Consider the following 17,788-nt stretch of genomic DNA (forward strand, 5'->3'; position numbering starts at 1 on the left):
AATAAGTTCGTAAATTCAGATTATTCAGCGAGGTGGAGAAGCATCGATTTTTCAAAGTGGAATTGAAGACATTTTGCTTGTTATCAATATCTAAAAAGGAATCAACAATTTCACTGCCAAATCTAGGTTCACTTATGTTTAGGAATAATTCACGTTCTTTATTCAGAAACCAATCGTTCTTACGCTCTTCTTCCTCTTCCTTAAACTTCAGAGCTTGCAAAACAGAAGAATTTTTGTCTTTGACATCAGGTGAGAATGAATCTCCTGTACCAGACTCATTTGTATATTCAGATTGTTTAATATTAATTACTTCAAAATTATATGTATTTATAGAGTTATTTATTTGAGTACTTTTTTCCAAGACTTTCTTCATTTCGGGGTCTACCTCAAACTTCAAATCGTCCATCGCGTTCTCCATTCCAGAATATATATAATTTTTAGGAACGAAAAATTGACTGTTAGAAATTTTAATACCATACGAATTTGTTCCGACAGTTTGTATTCCTGTTATGTTCTTTAACAAGGACAAGTTTGCATTTGCATTTCCTTCTGATGCAGATGCTTTCTGTACATTCAATTTTGAACAATCTTCGTTAGTCTCAAGATATTCGCTTAAGTTTGTATTATTAAGATTAGCAATTTCAATATTTAATGCTTTTGCATTAGAGTCATCTAATTCTGTTGAAGATTGTCTTTCTGTAAAGTATTGCTTTTTAGAATTTTCAGTAGACTTCAATAAATTATCTTTTGATTCGAAAGGAGGATAAAGTTTAACTTCCTTTTCAGAAATTAATTTGTTGCTTAATTTAATAGATTCTTTATCGCTGTTATCAAATTCAGTATCTTTCTGAGAAATTATTGAATTTAAATCTGTCAAGTCGTTGATCTTTAAATCTTCTTTAGTACTTTGACACGTGTTTGTTATTTTTGAAAAGTTAGGTTTTAAGTCACTCTTTATCAACTCATGCCGTCTGTTTATAATAGTGCGACCGCGTTTCAAAATATTGTTAGTAGATTTGTAAGAACTTCTAGTATCGTTATTGGAGTTCTTCCATTGAGGAACTGTGATGCTACCTGATATCCAAATAGAATTGGAAAACAAAAGGAAAGGGAGGGTGGGAAAAAGAAAGAAAACAAATAACATGCATTGTACTCCAGGTCCTTTAGTAATCGTTAAAGCATTTAATATTAAATATTAATGTCTTTTGAAAATATACTAATGAAATTCTAATTCCGCACTATATTGCAATAATTAAAGTCAAGTGTATTAGTAATTGTCCTTTTTCGATATTTAACAATTACTTAAAAGTTTGACTCTTATGTAAATTTTGATGTTCTTGAAATATGTTATCAATGTTATCAAAATTATCATTCTGAACTGAATTGTAGGATATTAATGCCACACAAAATGGAATTCAAAATTAAGAGTGTATATAATGTTGAATTTTTATTCTGCTTTCCTGGCAATTGTACTAATAACTAAAGTCGTGTATATATTTTGTTATTTCAAAAAACGACTAATTTAAAAATTCTTATATCAAATTTCAATTATCCATCATATTTAGGACTTGCAAGCATTATAATATAAGCAGAACGTAATATACAACGCGGAATTATAAATATTTTTTCTTATAACTTTGAAATATTATAAATATTTGTGATTACAACTCTAAAACTAAAGTCGAGCGATGATAATATATACAAGGAAAAGTTGTTGACAATGATGACCTTGATAATATATTTCGAAGGTCTCCAGATTCGTGAGAAGGCTAGACCTCTAAATCGTTGCCGGCAATAATAAATTAGATGTAAAATAAATGGTTTCAAAGGTAGTTTCCTTACCTTTATTTAGTTTATCGAGCTGTGCTTCTAATGCTCTCAGCTTATCCCTTTGTGCTTTATTTTCCATCACAACTCGCTCCAACTCACTTTGAGCCTCCGTTTTAAAATCGTTCGCCACGCGAACGGTCATCAGGAGGTCTGTCTGAAATTGTTCCCACTCGGTGATCTCTTCTTGTCTCAACTTACGTTCTTCAGCCAATGCACGCTCTAGTTCGTACTGACGTGACTGAGCTTCACGTTCTCTTCTTTGAGCCTCATTCAATGCAGCCTTTAATTCTCTTTTATCTTCCAAATGTCTCTGACACTGTGCCTGCAATTCTGCTAGAGAATCCCTCACAAGTTGTAGTTCTGTACTCACAGACAATCTCTCGTTTTTTAGCTGATTTAACCTATATTCCAAATCATCAATAGCTGACCTGGCATTATTGCGCGCTACCTAAAATTTACATGTTAATTAAATACTTTTATATATTAATCTCTTCTTCTACGTACTGAACGTACTTTATATTCTTCTTGAAGTTGCGAATATTGATCTCTGAGGCGATCATGATCGCAATGCGAGCGTGCTAATTGCTCTTGTAGAGCTGCCGCTTGCGTCTCCAAAGTGTCTTTTTCTCTCCTAGCAGCATCTAAAAGTTCATCCGCCTCGCTTTTGTTCTCCAGTTGCCTCGATTGTTCTAATTCTTCAATCTTTGCTCGAGCATTTTCTAATAGCGTAGCTAACCTGCTAATTTCTATATTTCGATTTGCACTGTCCTGTCTGGCTTCTACTAATTCCACGTCCAATTGCTTCCGTTCGATGTTTGCTGTTTCTATTGAGGATTCTAACAGGTGCATGCATTTCGTTAATCGTTCTGTCTCCGCGGCACTAACTTCTGCAGCTGCTCGAAAACTTTTCACTTCAGATGTTAGTTCCTCTTGTTTTTGTAGCAAGGATTCTCGTTCTTCTTGTGCACTCTACAATTGGTTAATTTAGTAAGTAACTAGTTATAACGTTTGATGAATTGAACTTAAATTTATTTACTTTCAAAAGGTCTACTAATTTTTGTTCTCGTTCTGTATTGTATCCTTTAGAAGATTCTTGAGGCTGCTCTTCCCTTAACAATAGTCCTTGTAACGTATCAACCTTAGAACGAGAGTCTTCAAGCTTTTCTGTTTGCCTACACAATGATTCCAATAACACATCTTTCTCTTCTGTTAATCTTTCATTATCAGCTTGTAGTTCAGTAAGCTGTGCCTATAAATGATAAGAATTTTATAATTATTTATATTACCTTATATTACCTTTTAAAACCTTTTGACTGTAAAAGTACACATACTTGTAGATCACTTAATTCTTGTATTGTTGCTTGTAACTCTTCATTTGTTGAATAATGCGTTTCTTCCATTTGCAAAATTCTATCCTGTAGACATGCAACGGATACTTCTGATACAGAACTAGAAGAATGTTTGTCCCAATCTGGAGTAGTACACTGAGCATTATCTTGAGGAATGTTTGTGACAGGTATAGATCCTTCATCTTGGGGAATTGCTATTGATGCTGGAGCAGAATTGTGTAATCTTGAAGCATCCAAAAGTAATTGCTGTTTCTCTGAGTCTGACAAAGGTGAATGTGCAACGTCTCTAAGTCTTGCTCGAAGAGCTTCGTTTTCTTCGGTAAGACGTTCTAGCTCCAAACTGTGTTCCTCCTGTAATTACAAAGAAGTACAACCTTTTGTGAATTATCGATATTCTCAGATATATATTTTACAAACAGAAATAAAATCATATTATTTTTCTATATTATCGAAAATCATATTATATCATAAGACTTTTTATCATCAACAGGTAAATACAAACACGATTATTTATATTTTTCTGTACAATTTCTTTTTGGTTGCATTTACATTAAAAACACGATACCAGATGTTTACGTAAACGAGAATATAATGCTTGACTGTATTTTAATTAACCGAACCGACTATCACGAAGAAATGCAAATCCCCTCCTATTCGGATGATTTACCGTAATACCCAAAAATCTAAGTTTCTAATAACAAAATTTATAGGAAAAATAATTGTTTTCCTTTAATGTCCTTTGATTATGCGGCAAATAAACGTCATTATTTTAGGTTAGGTCTTCGAACATTCGACTAATAAATTCCACTGTTTTCTAAACCCATGATCATTATCCATTTACATCTTGTTAGGAAAATAAAAGAATTTATAAAACAAGGTGCTCCTGCCGTTTACCGTGGACGAAGAAAAATAACGTTTTTTCATCGCGTTTGCGTTTGTTTTACTTTAGAAATTCTTTTCCTTTGTAAACATCCCCACATTTTACGCCCTCTGGTTATCCTTTAAATACGCGCGATAAAATTTCAATGTACAATATATATAAAAAAAAACCATAAAAGATAATCAACTAAATTTACAATAAAAAAAGACTCATAAATTTTTCCATAAATTATTTGTAATCTAATAAATTTATTACATATATAAGTAAAACTAATAATTTCAATGCCACGAGCGTTGCTATACTAATTAAAATTATTCTTGTTGATTACATAATATTCACTTTTCGTAATATTGGTGGGTGAATACGACTAGAGAGAGAAAAAAATCATCCACGTTCATCTTGAATCATTGTTAATGATGATAAATAATTTCCTTCATCATGTGAAAATCACCATAGAAGTCGATACCCTGTGTTTGTTTTCATTGTAAGGTCGACGATGTTACGTAAGGACAGTAAGAAAAACAGAAGCAACACAGGGAAAACCGAAAACACTAAAGTAAAGAGACTCGAAAGAGATTGAAATGAAACCAAACATTATAAGTTGCAATGGGTAGACAAAACTTATCTCGTTATGATTCAACTTTTTCCAAACGTTAGATGTATACGAGCCTACTTAAAAATTTTGAACTATCGTTAACTTGAAAATTACTTTTAGATGCAAGATGCATAAGTACTTGAACAATTAACATGATTAAAGATGTTTTTTTTAGCAAACTTATTATAAAATTGAATCATACTAGTTAATCATGTACAAGTTAACTTACTAACATTCGGAGCATTACTCCTATACAAACTATACATAAAGATGTCAAAATTTCTGTTAAATTTGTAAAATAAATTTTATTTGCATTGAAGATATACTTGAAGTTATTTGTAGATAATAATAACGGAACATTACCTTGAGAGAGGCAAGCTCGACACGTAATTCATGAAGATTTTGAGTGTCGCAAGATGCCTCTCGGAGATTCGACTCTAGTCGTACGCGTTCCTTGCGTAACACATCGATCTCACGTTCAAGCTCCTGCATCCTGGACCCCTTGCTGGGTCCTTTAGGATTGTAACTACTCTTGGTGTTCCCTTTAGCTCCTTCCTTACCGAGGGAGCCCCAGTTGCCTACCGATGGATTCTCGTTCTTGGCCTCGAGCGAGGAGGCGCTTGGCGCCTGACGCAGCGGGATTTGTTGCTGCTGTTGCTGTTGCGACTGCGTCGGCGGTTGTTGGCCTCTGCGAAACAGCGATCTGAACTTCATCATGGTCGCTCTTCACACTTCACTGGGCACTCAACCGAACTTGGAAAATCATTATTCCGAAAAACGCAAAAATTTAGTGTTTCGTTGACCAGCAATCGACATTATAGTTAAAAAATTACCAATCGATTTATAAATAGATTACATTGACCAAGATGATTGGATAGGATTATTTATGCTAGGTTATCTATAAGATTTCACTGAAGTTTCCATTGCATTTAACCTGGCGTGCAAAATAATCCCGGTCGATAAAAATTCCATTTCCAAAACTATTCTTTTCACAAAATGAAACTTTATTATCATTAAATATATAGAGAAAATCTAATTTCCCTACAATCACTGCTTCAAATTACACACGGTCTTCTAACATAATTAAATTTCCATATAGTTTTTCACTTTTTGTAGGGTAATTACTTTTGTAGGGTTCGCACACTAGAACTGCAAACAAAGATCTATAGTAAAATTACACAGAATTTTCTGTAGGACGAATGCATCGCTCGCATTACTTTCACGTTGTTAAATTAACATTAGATGTTAATTTTAACTGGAACTCGCTAATAGAAATTTTCAATTTCTTTTTCCTCAAACAGGCTTACTCGATCTCGAACGATATCATCTGAAGTTAAAGTTACACGATGAAAGACGATCGGTTTGCTGCAACGTGTGACACGAACCCGAAGAGGAATTCGAAGATTCGTGTAAAGATGCACGACCACGAACCACTTTTTAAGGGTTGGTCTCACAACCATTTACGGATTCCAGCCAAGTACGTACGAATTCACCTAGATCTCAGTATTTGACGGCGACCACTTGTTGCATCAACCGGCGGATTTCGGGCGCGAGCATGTTTCTTCTCGATGTCTGCTCGAGAGATAATACATGCACGTCGAATTCACTGAATTCATTTGTATGAAACTTTATTTTGTACGAATTCTTGGTGAAATAAAAAGACGAAGTGTTGTCCAAACATATCGGTAGTTAGACAAAGATGATCTTTCAATCACCGACATATGAACATTTTTGAATTATATAACGTGGAATTGTGGAATTGAAAATTCGAAACCCGAAGTTTAAGACACTGATAATTATTTCGCTGCATGAAAATTGTACGAATTTTTTGCTTAAAGAAACAGAAAAACGATATACTCTCGACAACGGTGTATTGAGAACTGAATACGAGTCTCGAGTCGTGTCCCCTCCAGAATAGTTTACCCCACCACGGGTCCCGACCATTTTGCTGAACGAAGGGCTTGAGAACGCGCCTAGGTGTCGAATATACTTGAAAGTTACTGTAACGATGATCCTTTATAGGATCTACAGACTGATACAGATTTAGAATACGTTTTCTAACACGAGAAAACTGTAAAAGCGTCACATTTTTGCATTTACTACGTGTTGCTATCAGTTTATCAGAAGGATATCACGATATTTATCTCACAGATAATATACACTGTACCATACAACAGCAGTGTCAGGAAATGAAATTTCAGTTGCATAAGATTCCGCTTCGCATTTCCTGCAAGATCTATCACGAATAAAAGGAGGTTGCTTAGAGGAGAAAATAAAAAAACGATTATCAAACAACGCAATACAGTAGCGATTCGTGGAAAACTCATTGATTTGATATAATTAACCTTTGATAATGTAAAACACACTTTCGGAAAGAGTCTCTGTTCAACCGATCGGGGGCTATCCATGGGATTTCGATCTTTTGATTCTTTTATCGAAGATCCTTGTGCTCGCAATAGAGAGAAAAGATGAAAGAAAGACAGAGATAATTGGTGGGAGTTGTTGTGTTGGGATTTAAGACAGTGCGCCAACTCTGGGGACGAGTATATACATACTCTGTCGAGGATGGTTTAGGCGAGTACAGGGGGGTAAGGAAGAGGAGGTAGAAGCTGCTTAAGGAGGCCACGGAATCTGCAGACGTCTCACCGTCGACCAGTTTTCTCATACGGTCGACATATGGTATATACCCAGTGGCCTAAACTTTCTTAGAACGAAGTTCTACTCGAAGTTAATCCTTGACCTGCCTCGTAACATAAAACCGATTACTATCAATACGTGTTATCTAAGAGTAAAATAGTTTGTTAAATATAACATTTCTTAAACTCTTTTCCCATCTAGATAGATATCAAAGAGATGCTGTTATATCTCAATTTCGTAATAGTCTAAAGATCTAAATATCGATGTAACGAGTTAAATCTAGATTGTTGAGATGATAATTTTTTTCAAGTCTGAAAATCTTTAAAATCTTATTAACAAATTATATGAATGTTATATCTGTATATTATCTAAAATTAAAACGAAATAATACGATTATTCGGAATACAAAAAGTTAAATTAGTCTGTTTCTAAGAACCGATCGAACCGATGACTCGGTTCTAGCGATTGTAATTCGATAGGGGTCGATTTCATGACAAGATAAGTAACGTGGACAAAATGCACACGCTGCGGATATACCTAATCGTGTTACAAAGCTGACACATTCATAAAGTACGCCTATTATTGACCCATCTTTGCTACATAATTGCAATCTGTGCACACGACGCGGAATAAAATCGGGACTCGATCGCATTCGGTGGAGATATAATATATCCATTTCATCATTGAAAATATCTTTAAATATACAGGTGTCGGGATGGTGACAGAATCATGAAAAAAAGAAAGAAAGGGAAAATGAGTCTAAGTATAGGTAACAGCGATAGAATGTTGGAAATATCCTGGTTGGTGTCCATAAGCATTGAATCCAAAAAAAGAAGTCTCGGGGCTATGCGATCAGCAGATTGAACATAATGAACTCGTTGTACGGACTGTTGCAAAGATTCTATGAATAAGCAAGGAGTCAGTCCGCGGTTTTCTCTCTTTTTATATATTTAGAAGAAGGTTTGAAGGAAAGTATTTAATGAAATCCAGTTAAATCTTTCTTCTCTTAGTTAAGATCGTAACTTAAACTACCTTACCGACGACACGTTACTTTGCTCGATCTAGATAATGTTTAGTAGGTTATGCGAAATATCTATAGGATTATATGAAAACTTCTTTATTGTTTTAACTAAAGATGAAACGAGGAGAATATATATAGGTTTCTATAAACGATCCATTTGAATATATGAAATATCGAAATTTCTTAATTCTTTGGAATAGTGCATAATTACGTGTACTATGAATTAATATTTCCTAGACGTACTTACAAATGAGCACGTCTTAGAAATATCAATGGGAGAATGTCCGCCAGACACGTCGGTTTGTCGATGCGCTTAAACATTCACACGTTATTCATTCAACGATTAATATTCTGTACAACATATCTATGCAACAGTCTACGTCATTGCGATCCTTCGGACGCAGTGTCCAGAAACTTGATTAAAAGTTGGTCTATAATTATATATAGACTTCAAACTTTCTACTTCCCTCGACGTTCGTTTAATTAATTTCGTCCGAATAACCTAATAAAAGAATTAGAATATCCTATTTAAAAGAAAGATAACTTGTCTCATTTCAGATCAGTTTTCGAATCAACGTATCAAAATACCAGCAGCTTGTTCGGTAAATGAGATCAAGGCTGACGGAGCATGCTTTCCCTGAATCACCGTGACATCGAAGTATTCACAGCCCTATTTAGATCTAACTAACGGGTCTATAAATCGTAAATCGTTTGCGTCCAAGAAATTGCATTGCTGACGACATAATCTTATCTGCGCATTGAGAAGACGCAAGAAAGGTATCGTTATCGTCCGACATAATAGGTTATACAGGATCGCTTATTCAGATTTTGTGACGTGAACGAATTACGCAATAGCATTTGTCCCAAATACTAGTTTTATCGATGGTATGGTTTTATGGTACGTTTTATGATACGTGGTAATTCGCAGGCAACAGAAGGGAACCATTGATTTCCTTCCAGCGACTTTTTCAAGATAAAGAGAGATATGAGACATCTCTCATTACATTGGAAAATTGGACTGTAGTTGAAACACAAAACAAGCAACAGAAGAAAAGCAGAAACGTATTTCAAACAACCAAGATATACTTAATACAAATGTTTGTACCTAACGCAAACAGTCGATCGTTGCAATCGCATTGTGCAAATATTAAACAGGCAATGGTCATAAAGCTGGAATGTGTTTTGTTTTCATTCAATTTGAATTACGTATTCTTTTTGGGAACCAGCTGATAAACGGTTACGAAGAATAGATAAAAATGTGGAGTTGATGCTAGTTTCTTGGTTAGCTTAGACTGATGTCATTCTGTTCCCCGTTTTCTCCCAATTGACTCCGCCCTTATTTAAAGGTCTTTAGAGCGTCTCGTTGCAAGCCTCTATAATGATTCCACTTATGATATCCCGTCTCCTATATCTTTTAGAAAAATTCAGCCATATTTAACGAGTCATAGTTAAATGTAAAACAAGACCTTCTAACTTTTTATCTAATGAAATAAATATCAAAGTAAGTAGCGTTTACAAATTTTTCATGACAAAATAAATATAACGGCGATTGAAAAATTTATCAAAAGAATTTGAAAAAACTACGAGTAACTTAAAGTTATCGCTAATGTAATCATTCGGTTAAACACCATTCTACAGCGGATCGTGATAAATACAAAGAAGTTAGCTTATTGACTTTTGATTCACTGGGTATGTGGGTTGTTCATGTCGACCAAGTGTCGTTCTTATTGTCAGAGTTGGTCGTCAAGTTGTCGAGCGGTCCGCCACTTTACAGACTCCGTCTCCTTGTTTCCTCTGCTGATACAAAGAGACGCGTCTTTAAATTCTAATTAAACACTAATGAATATACGTCGATTACTCGTCGATTCTATCCTCGTTTCCTTGATTATTAAGCCTATGTTACAATTACAAACAACTATATTCTCCGCAAACTTCGATGTTGCCATGTTACAGGTTGATTCTGCAGAAGACAGTGATTGTAGGAAAAATATGCGTGACTTAAATAAATCGGTAACTTGTAATAGAGAGCTTGGTATATAATCATGTGGAATAAGAGTAAATCAGTTGGATTAGAGAGGTCCTTTTATGCCAAACAGTGTGATTCAGAGGAAAATGTTGGAAGGATTGTGTTGGAAGGAAACTGCTTACTGGTTGATCACACTGACCATATGAATGCGTGAATAATGAACCGAGTAATTGATCGTAATGAATAATTGGACAGAATAGCTGTGCGTATAAGTAAGTATTTTTTCACGCACGGTATTGTAAGAACATTTAAATGAAATTTTCTTAAACGATATATAGAATAACTCGTTATGAATATTTAATAAAAGATTTGTAAAGAGATCTGATGCGATAACACTTGTCATTGACCGAGCATCGCATTCGAATAGATTCAATTAATGAGTCGTTGGGTAAAGTCACGTGAGTCTTTCAGACCATTCAAGTCTGGCGGGGATGGCGGTGCTCGCCACCATAGAGAACAAAGGGAAGGGAAGGAAACTACAGCCAGTGCAAAAAAGGAACTGGTTTAAAATGCGGTAGTGCTTTCTGTGGACCAGAATTCACCAGCTTAGCGGCGTAAAGTTACTACTACAAAGTTACTACGGTCAATCAGCGTTTCTTGACAGTAGGAGAAAGTGTAGCTTACAAGAACTTCTACCTTTTTATCATATGTACGTCAAATCTTGAATTCTGGAAAATGTAAAGCGATTCTTACGTACGGAATATCTCTGATTAATTTTTACATTAATTAATTTTTACAAAAATTAAAAAAAAAAATTTACAACTAGGAGATTATGTATATATTATAACATGCATCTAGCAAAAAATCGCGATGTTCATCCTATACCATGTACACGTATACACGTGTAACGTCTAAACTATTTAAATATCACGTACTATCAGAGAATCATTAGGAAAAGCGTGTAGACGAAGAGGTCATTGAACCCATGTATGAATTAATAACGCATCGTGCATTTTCCTTTTCTTTCTTTTCGTCGCCGTTTTGCTTTTTTCCTCTTCTCTAAAAGAGAGAAGCTCGTCACATGCGCCTAACTGGTAAAACGTGTCACGTGGCTCGCATCATTGTGCGAGACGCATGGTAACCCGATCGACGGGGACTTGTCCGACTTGAAACTCACTTGTGACGTTCCTCTAGCTTCGCTTCGTATCTATCAGGATGCTTGACTTTTCTGTTCGCTGGCCTTTTTGGGCTGAAAAACGACGCAACCACGTCCCGTTTTTTCCTACCACCAGACGATGGCTTTGATTCGAGCTTCGATCTAAAATTCACAAGAAGTTATGTATTTTAATCGATTATTACAGTTACAAACGTTTTCTTCGAAACGAAGATGCGGCATTAATTTTGAGCCGTATTGAGGGTGTTATAATAACTGACAATTATAACATATACTAGATATAGTAAGAGTATAGTTATTTTAAGTTAAGACTATAGTTACAGTGAATATGGTATAAACATGGTTTGATACCTTACATAAATATGCGTCACAGTAAGTACAAAAAGTGTCTTCGAACCGGCATCTTTAATTATGCTGCGAGGTTATATTTGATTGTAATAAATGTTGTAGCTATACGTGTTACAAAGTGACAAAGTGTGTTTGATTTTTATATGCGAAAAGGTACAAAAGGACGGACAATATCATTAAATTCTGGCAGAAGATCTTTACATTTGTATTTTTCCAAGGAATATGCAAATGTCATGTAGGCGTGTTAACACTTCCATCTACACTCGCATAAACCTTACGAACAGCGCAATTCGTTATCGAATTAGAATGATGAAGTTTTTCTTTCTAATTCCTTTATACTTCTTTTTATTTCTTCACAGCTGTGTTAGCAATTAACTTAATTATCATAAAATTATATTTTCACCTTATTAATCATTGGTATTTAACGAATTGATCCTTTTTGAACGTGATGTGTGCACTTCTTTTTAAAAAAAGCAACAAATTTTGAATTGGTTTAACGCGAACAACAGTCATAACCATGCATCGAAATATAATTTATCGATGGACCAGATTTATTGTTGATTGCCGTACAATGTTCTTTGTCATTAAATCTATGTACTAGGAATGATAATCTAGCGAATCGGATTGATTTCAATTCATATAGATTTTTCTAACAATTTACGTAAAAAACGAACAAGTAATCTCAACAACGAAACAGAGGAATCATTATTGCTATTTTTGTCGTGGAATATCTTTTTCTTATCCGTGTATACAATCTTATATTCATTAGATTCGTTTCTTTTATTCTATCTAATATTTTTTTAATCTTAATACATAGCATTTAGCATTTTATTTTAAAATATAGGAATTGGTAAAAAAAAAAGATTTTGTAAACAAACCTAATAAGGAAAAAGAAGGAAGAAAAAAGACAAGGGGACACCCGGGTTTGAACCGGGGACCTCTCGAACTGCAGTCGAATGCTCTACCACTGAGCTATATCCCCTCTATGCTCGAGGTTTTCAAAATCAAACTATATGTAGTAAAATATCTATAATTACAGTTTTTCTAAAAGATTAAATTAAGCATAAAAAACAGTGGATTAAAATATTTTTAGAAACGCTGATTCAAGTTAAACAGAGTCACTAAATATACGCATATGTCAATTGGCAATAGTCATTTGGCACAGAGAAAGCGACACCAATAGCTACAACAGGTACATAACGGAATTTCTGGAAAAATAATAGCACAACCGGTTTCTCGATGCGTGACAAACAAATCAAGGTCTGTTGAAGGAAGCCCATTACGACTGTGGTAACGAACTTTCCTTCGACTCATCAATTACAAATGTTTCTTGTATTAAGTGGTCACCGACTACTACCGCCATCTATACGCCAATTTTTTTATCTTTCATTGTTACCGACCTATATCAATAAGGCAGGGATCTCTAGAACTAAATTACCGGATACTTCGGTCAAGTAGAAAAAGCATAAAATATCCAAAAATGAACAAGTACATATTTATTTCGTAATAAGTGGCAAAGCATCGATTGAAATTTTTATTTCATTTATTCCAGCCGTTGGAATAGGAAAAATAAAAGCGAATTTCTAATGTATTTGTCATTGTCTAATTGGCTTTTGCTTGAATATATAACATAAACGAATGCTCGTTAAACAATTTTCACTAAGAAACTATTATACTTACCGGAACTTCGTGGACTTGTTTGTTGCGTGTACAGAAATAGCTGTTGCCCGTTTAAACGGTGCCCGCCCTTCCGAACCCACGGACATTCCGCTTCGAGCCTGTATCAGATTAGAAAATAACATTATAATATTACGATAACTGCATAATATTCGATGAGGTTTAGGGAAATATAATTAAACGGTACATCGTTTCCCGATATATGTATTTCCACGGAATACATAAAACATGCGTCAACATCTCTAGATTAATAGTACAGTTGCAGCGTTGAAACCGCAAGTGTAACATCCTTGACGAGATATCTTCTCTTACGAACACGAATTTGATCTGTTCGTACCACGGATATGTATTAATGGCGGCTACTAATGAAACATGCGCTAAATAATTATAGAAAGGTAGAACGTTATTTGAAAACGCAATAGAGGTAGATCTAACACCTTCGCAATTTGTGAATAAAAGCAAGATCGAGAAATATCGTGGAAAGGAGAGAGGACCTAGAGGAATCTCTTTAAACGTTAAAATCGATCAAAGCGTACCGTATTTCCTCCTAGAGCGTCCAGTAATTGACGAAACATTTTTTCAGTTATCCAGCTGAACTATTTAAACAGATATAACTTTCGTGATGCAGACAGTCTTATTTTATTAATCGATCGTGTAAAAACTTGCTTTGAAATTGCGAACTTTTATTAAAATACTTCTTAACCTATAACGCACGTAGCTCACAGATAACATTTTTCACTGGCATTGCACCTCTCGAGAACACAGAAAGATCGACGGAATTTAAAGTGACATGATAAGAAGTAAGTTGACTGTGATAAGTCGAGGAATATCTACAGACACATGTTCACTGACATATTACCTACAGTAACAGATATCATACGATACATATATATACTACATTTTTCAGAATAATAAAATATTTGTTAAAAATTGATAAGCTAATTAATAAAACTATACGAGAAAATAATTTGATTGCCAATTTAATTACCGATATTTTAATATCACTCTGTCATTTTATATTCAAACTTAACTTTTCTAGGAAGGAAAGAAGGAAGGAAAAACGAGGGAAAAACATGATTACGGATTAAATTAAAAAAGAGTTATACATATTAAATATAAAGACCTATTTAACCGATGTGATGAATAATAATATATGAAAATAGGTATAATCGTTAGCTAATAAGTCGGACTAACGATAAATAATTTATATAGGTTATTTTTATAGGCATATTTTTATAGACATTAGTGAGAATTTGTTGAAAACCGGATCATGAGATATCGCGGTTGTCAGGAAAACTTGTGAGATTCGACAAATTTTCAGCGAATGTACACATGGAAGAAGTTGAACCAGAAGGGTATAAGTCCGTATACGTACATAGTTCTAAAGGTTCATCGAACCTTGCCGCGTGTACGGGTTCTCGACCAATAATAAAGATGCATGCTCGGTACGTAACTATGTTCTGTACATACATACGTAAGTACTACCCTACTACACTCGTGGCATCTTGCTCGACGCGAAATATTCACGATATACACGCAACCCGTTGCCCATTCTTCTATAGGGTGTTCCTATAGAAAATGCAATCAAATTTCAAACTTAATCCTTTGTATTCTGTGAGATCCAGTCGAATGAATTGCCTAAAAAGGAAGTGTTACATGACAATTTCGTTGTTATCACTATTTGATTTAAACGAAAAGTTTTAATGGCGTCACTATGAGAATTATCCTAGTAGCGAGAGGGTTAAGACAATTATTTTCTTATTAAGATTACTTTTGTTATCTTCGTATTCTTCGTATTCTTATTATAGCATTATGTAATCTAAGCTTTGACAGTTAAAGCGTTGACAATTAAAAAGTTATAACGAGCTGCCAATAGACGTGGAATTATCGAATATATACGGAATCACTCGTATGATAGACAGCGATACAAGATCCATTGTGATGATACCATTGCGATACCATTGTGATATATGAAGGCGTATGTGCCGGATAGCCGCTGCTAACACTGATAAGTTGCACATAATTCTTGTTCGTCAAAGGAATTGGAATTTCTACTGAACAGATCGTTGGTCGCTGTTCTCGTAGGACAGATCGTGTTTATGTAATTGGCAAATTGACAGATTTGTCGCTCCAATGACTGAATGCGGACGTGTAACCCAGTAACTCGATAATTTTGCATTTACCATTTAAAATTGATTACAAATCACTTATCCACTCGTATTTTACGGTTCACGAATAAAGTTTATACGTCGAAACTTTTATATTGGCATATAAAGATTTTCCAATGTTGATTCCTTTTTAAAATCCAGATGGTTTTTAGATTAAAGTTGTATAGATATACAATTTTTATACAATGTTCGAGTAAAATTATGAATTCCGTAATAGGAAAAGGAACAAGGAAGGAAAAGGAAAAGGAAAAGAGAATTAAAGGATTGCTTAAAAATCATTAAAGATTGGTGGATCCTTATAAGGAGGTTTAAGTTGAAGGAAAAAATACAGCAGACTCGGTGAAAAGTTGGAGGGACTGATACGATGTAGAAAAGGTGTATGATAGCGAAGATGCATCGCGAGAGGCAAAGTTCCATCCGATCTGGACTTTCTTCACATTTCGCCGCAGGGTGTGGCGGTGATAGGCTTGTTTCCCGGCCTACACTTTGTCAACGGGAGCAGCAACTTGGCCGGTATTGCCGCTAGGAACACTAGACAGCCCACACACGCGACACCCGCGTAAACGATTCAATGGGTCGCGTGGTAACCTTTATCTCCTGCCTTTCCTCTCCAACGCTCTTTAAACCGATTTCGACAAGTGCCTGTGTCTATATACCATGTCTCTATTAAATCCTTATATTACTTTTTCTACTTGAAATCTAACCCCGACAAATTCCTTATCCTCCACCAGAATCCTCACACCTTTTCATATGTAAACACTGAGGTGTGACATAATTTGATCGTAATCGCACCTGCACATAGGTATCCAAATTTAGAGTCTGATAGTCGTGGCTGATGGTAGTATCAACTGTGAACGGGCGTCCAGCGTGGCGAGGAAACGAAACAGTCACGAGAGAAAGGAAAGCTAAAACGAACCGCGCGATTCGGCAGTTCAATGCGAACTGGCTATGTCCATGCCATTCCATTCTACGTTATTCCGTTGCTGTGACCTCTCCTGCCCTCCCACCCTCCAGCCCTCTCACTCTTTCTCTCTCTTTCTCTCTCGCCTTCTATCTCTTTCTCTCGTTTATTCTCTCTCGCTCTCTCATGGGCTCGTCCCTTCGCTCGGCATCATACTGCGTTGCACGTTCGTCACGCAAACAATCGGTTGCTGTTTCGATCTCTGTCAGTGGTGTTTTCCTTGGTAATTAAATAACGTATAATAAAATGTAGGGTATACCGGAAGATATTTGAGATATTTTCATAAAACGTATGTGGTTATCATGGCGTTTCAGGTAATGTATAACGGTCGCTGACGTCGAGATTTTTCAATGACGGTGCAAAGATACCTTTTTTATCGTATGATCATTACGTTATATGCAAGTAACTTGATGTACGTTGAAACTAATTGCAAGTATCGCTCTATATAATATCGCATATGTACCTATAAAATAAATAACTTTAAATATGCGGTAAATCTTATATAGCGATAAGTCTTTACTCGTCCATTCTGTGATTAGTTACAATGGATTAGAGAGGAAAGCTTAATCATCAAAGATTTTCTAACATTTTTATAAAATGATAAAAAGATTGTACGTGACATGGTTACGGTTAGAAGGTACGCACAGATATAACACATATACGCATATATACTATACGTAAATCCGTCATTCGATTGGCTTGGTCGACCTTGGTACACGCGAACTGGGTGACCTTCTGACCTAATCGCTGCTAATTTCATTTGTCGTGCGTGTGCATTAGGTAACATGCGAAACCCTGTATGTGGTGGAAGCCGACTGCAGAGAACGTTCTTCTGGAGAACTCCTGTTACACTCCAAATACCTGTTCGCTTCTACCCACCTGGTGTGATTACGGCTCGTGTCGACCCACGTAGATCTAACCACGAATCACGAACTTGGAATCCCATTTTGATGCTGTGAGAATCCATTTTCTTGCCTGCCGACTTTTTCTGATCTCTCTCTCACTCTCTTTCTCTCTCCCGCTCTCTCCCTCTCTCTCGCTCTCTCTCTCTCGATTAAAATCGAGTTGCACCCTTCGATTCTCACCTGCAAGCAATTTTTCGCATTTCTTTACCTTGGAGTATAATCAAGGGTTAAGTTGGTATTAATTATACGATAACGAGGTTTCTAGGGTGAATAAGGT

The 17,788-nt window shown here is 35.5% G+C and overlaps 1 protein-coding gene and 1 non-coding gene across 2 annotated transcripts; both read right to left on the bottom strand.

The window, feature by feature from the left end:
• Window positions 1-6: 6 nt before the first annotated feature.
• On the bottom strand, window positions 7-14,052 carry LOC143221623 (uncharacterized; the record flags this gene model as incomplete). Its single annotated transcript, XM_076447016.1, has 9 exons — window positions 14,014-14,052; window positions 13,481-13,578; window positions 11,456-11,596; window positions 5,018-5,357; window positions 3,162-3,530; window positions 2,867-3,079; window positions 2,344-2,799; window positions 1,843-2,278; window positions 7-1,074 (listed from the first exon to the last, which is right to left on the bottom strand). Coding segments are annotated over exons 1-9 (3,160 nt in total), but the record flags the coding sequence as incomplete, so codon positions are not given.
• Window positions 12,711-12,782, bottom strand: Trnac-gca (transfer RNA cysteine (anticodon GCA)). The gene has a single exon. It is a non-coding gene; the product is annotated as a tRNA-Cys (tRNA).
• Window positions 14,053-17,788: the final 3,736 nt, after the last annotated feature.

Source organism: Lasioglossum baleicum, unplaced genomic scaffold (genome assembly GCF_051020765.1).
Source record: "Lasioglossum baleicum unplaced genomic scaffold, iyLasBale1 scaffold2827, whole genome shotgun sequence".
NCBI lineage: Eukaryota > Metazoa > Arthropoda > Insecta > Hymenoptera > Halictidae > Lasioglossum > Lasioglossum baleicum.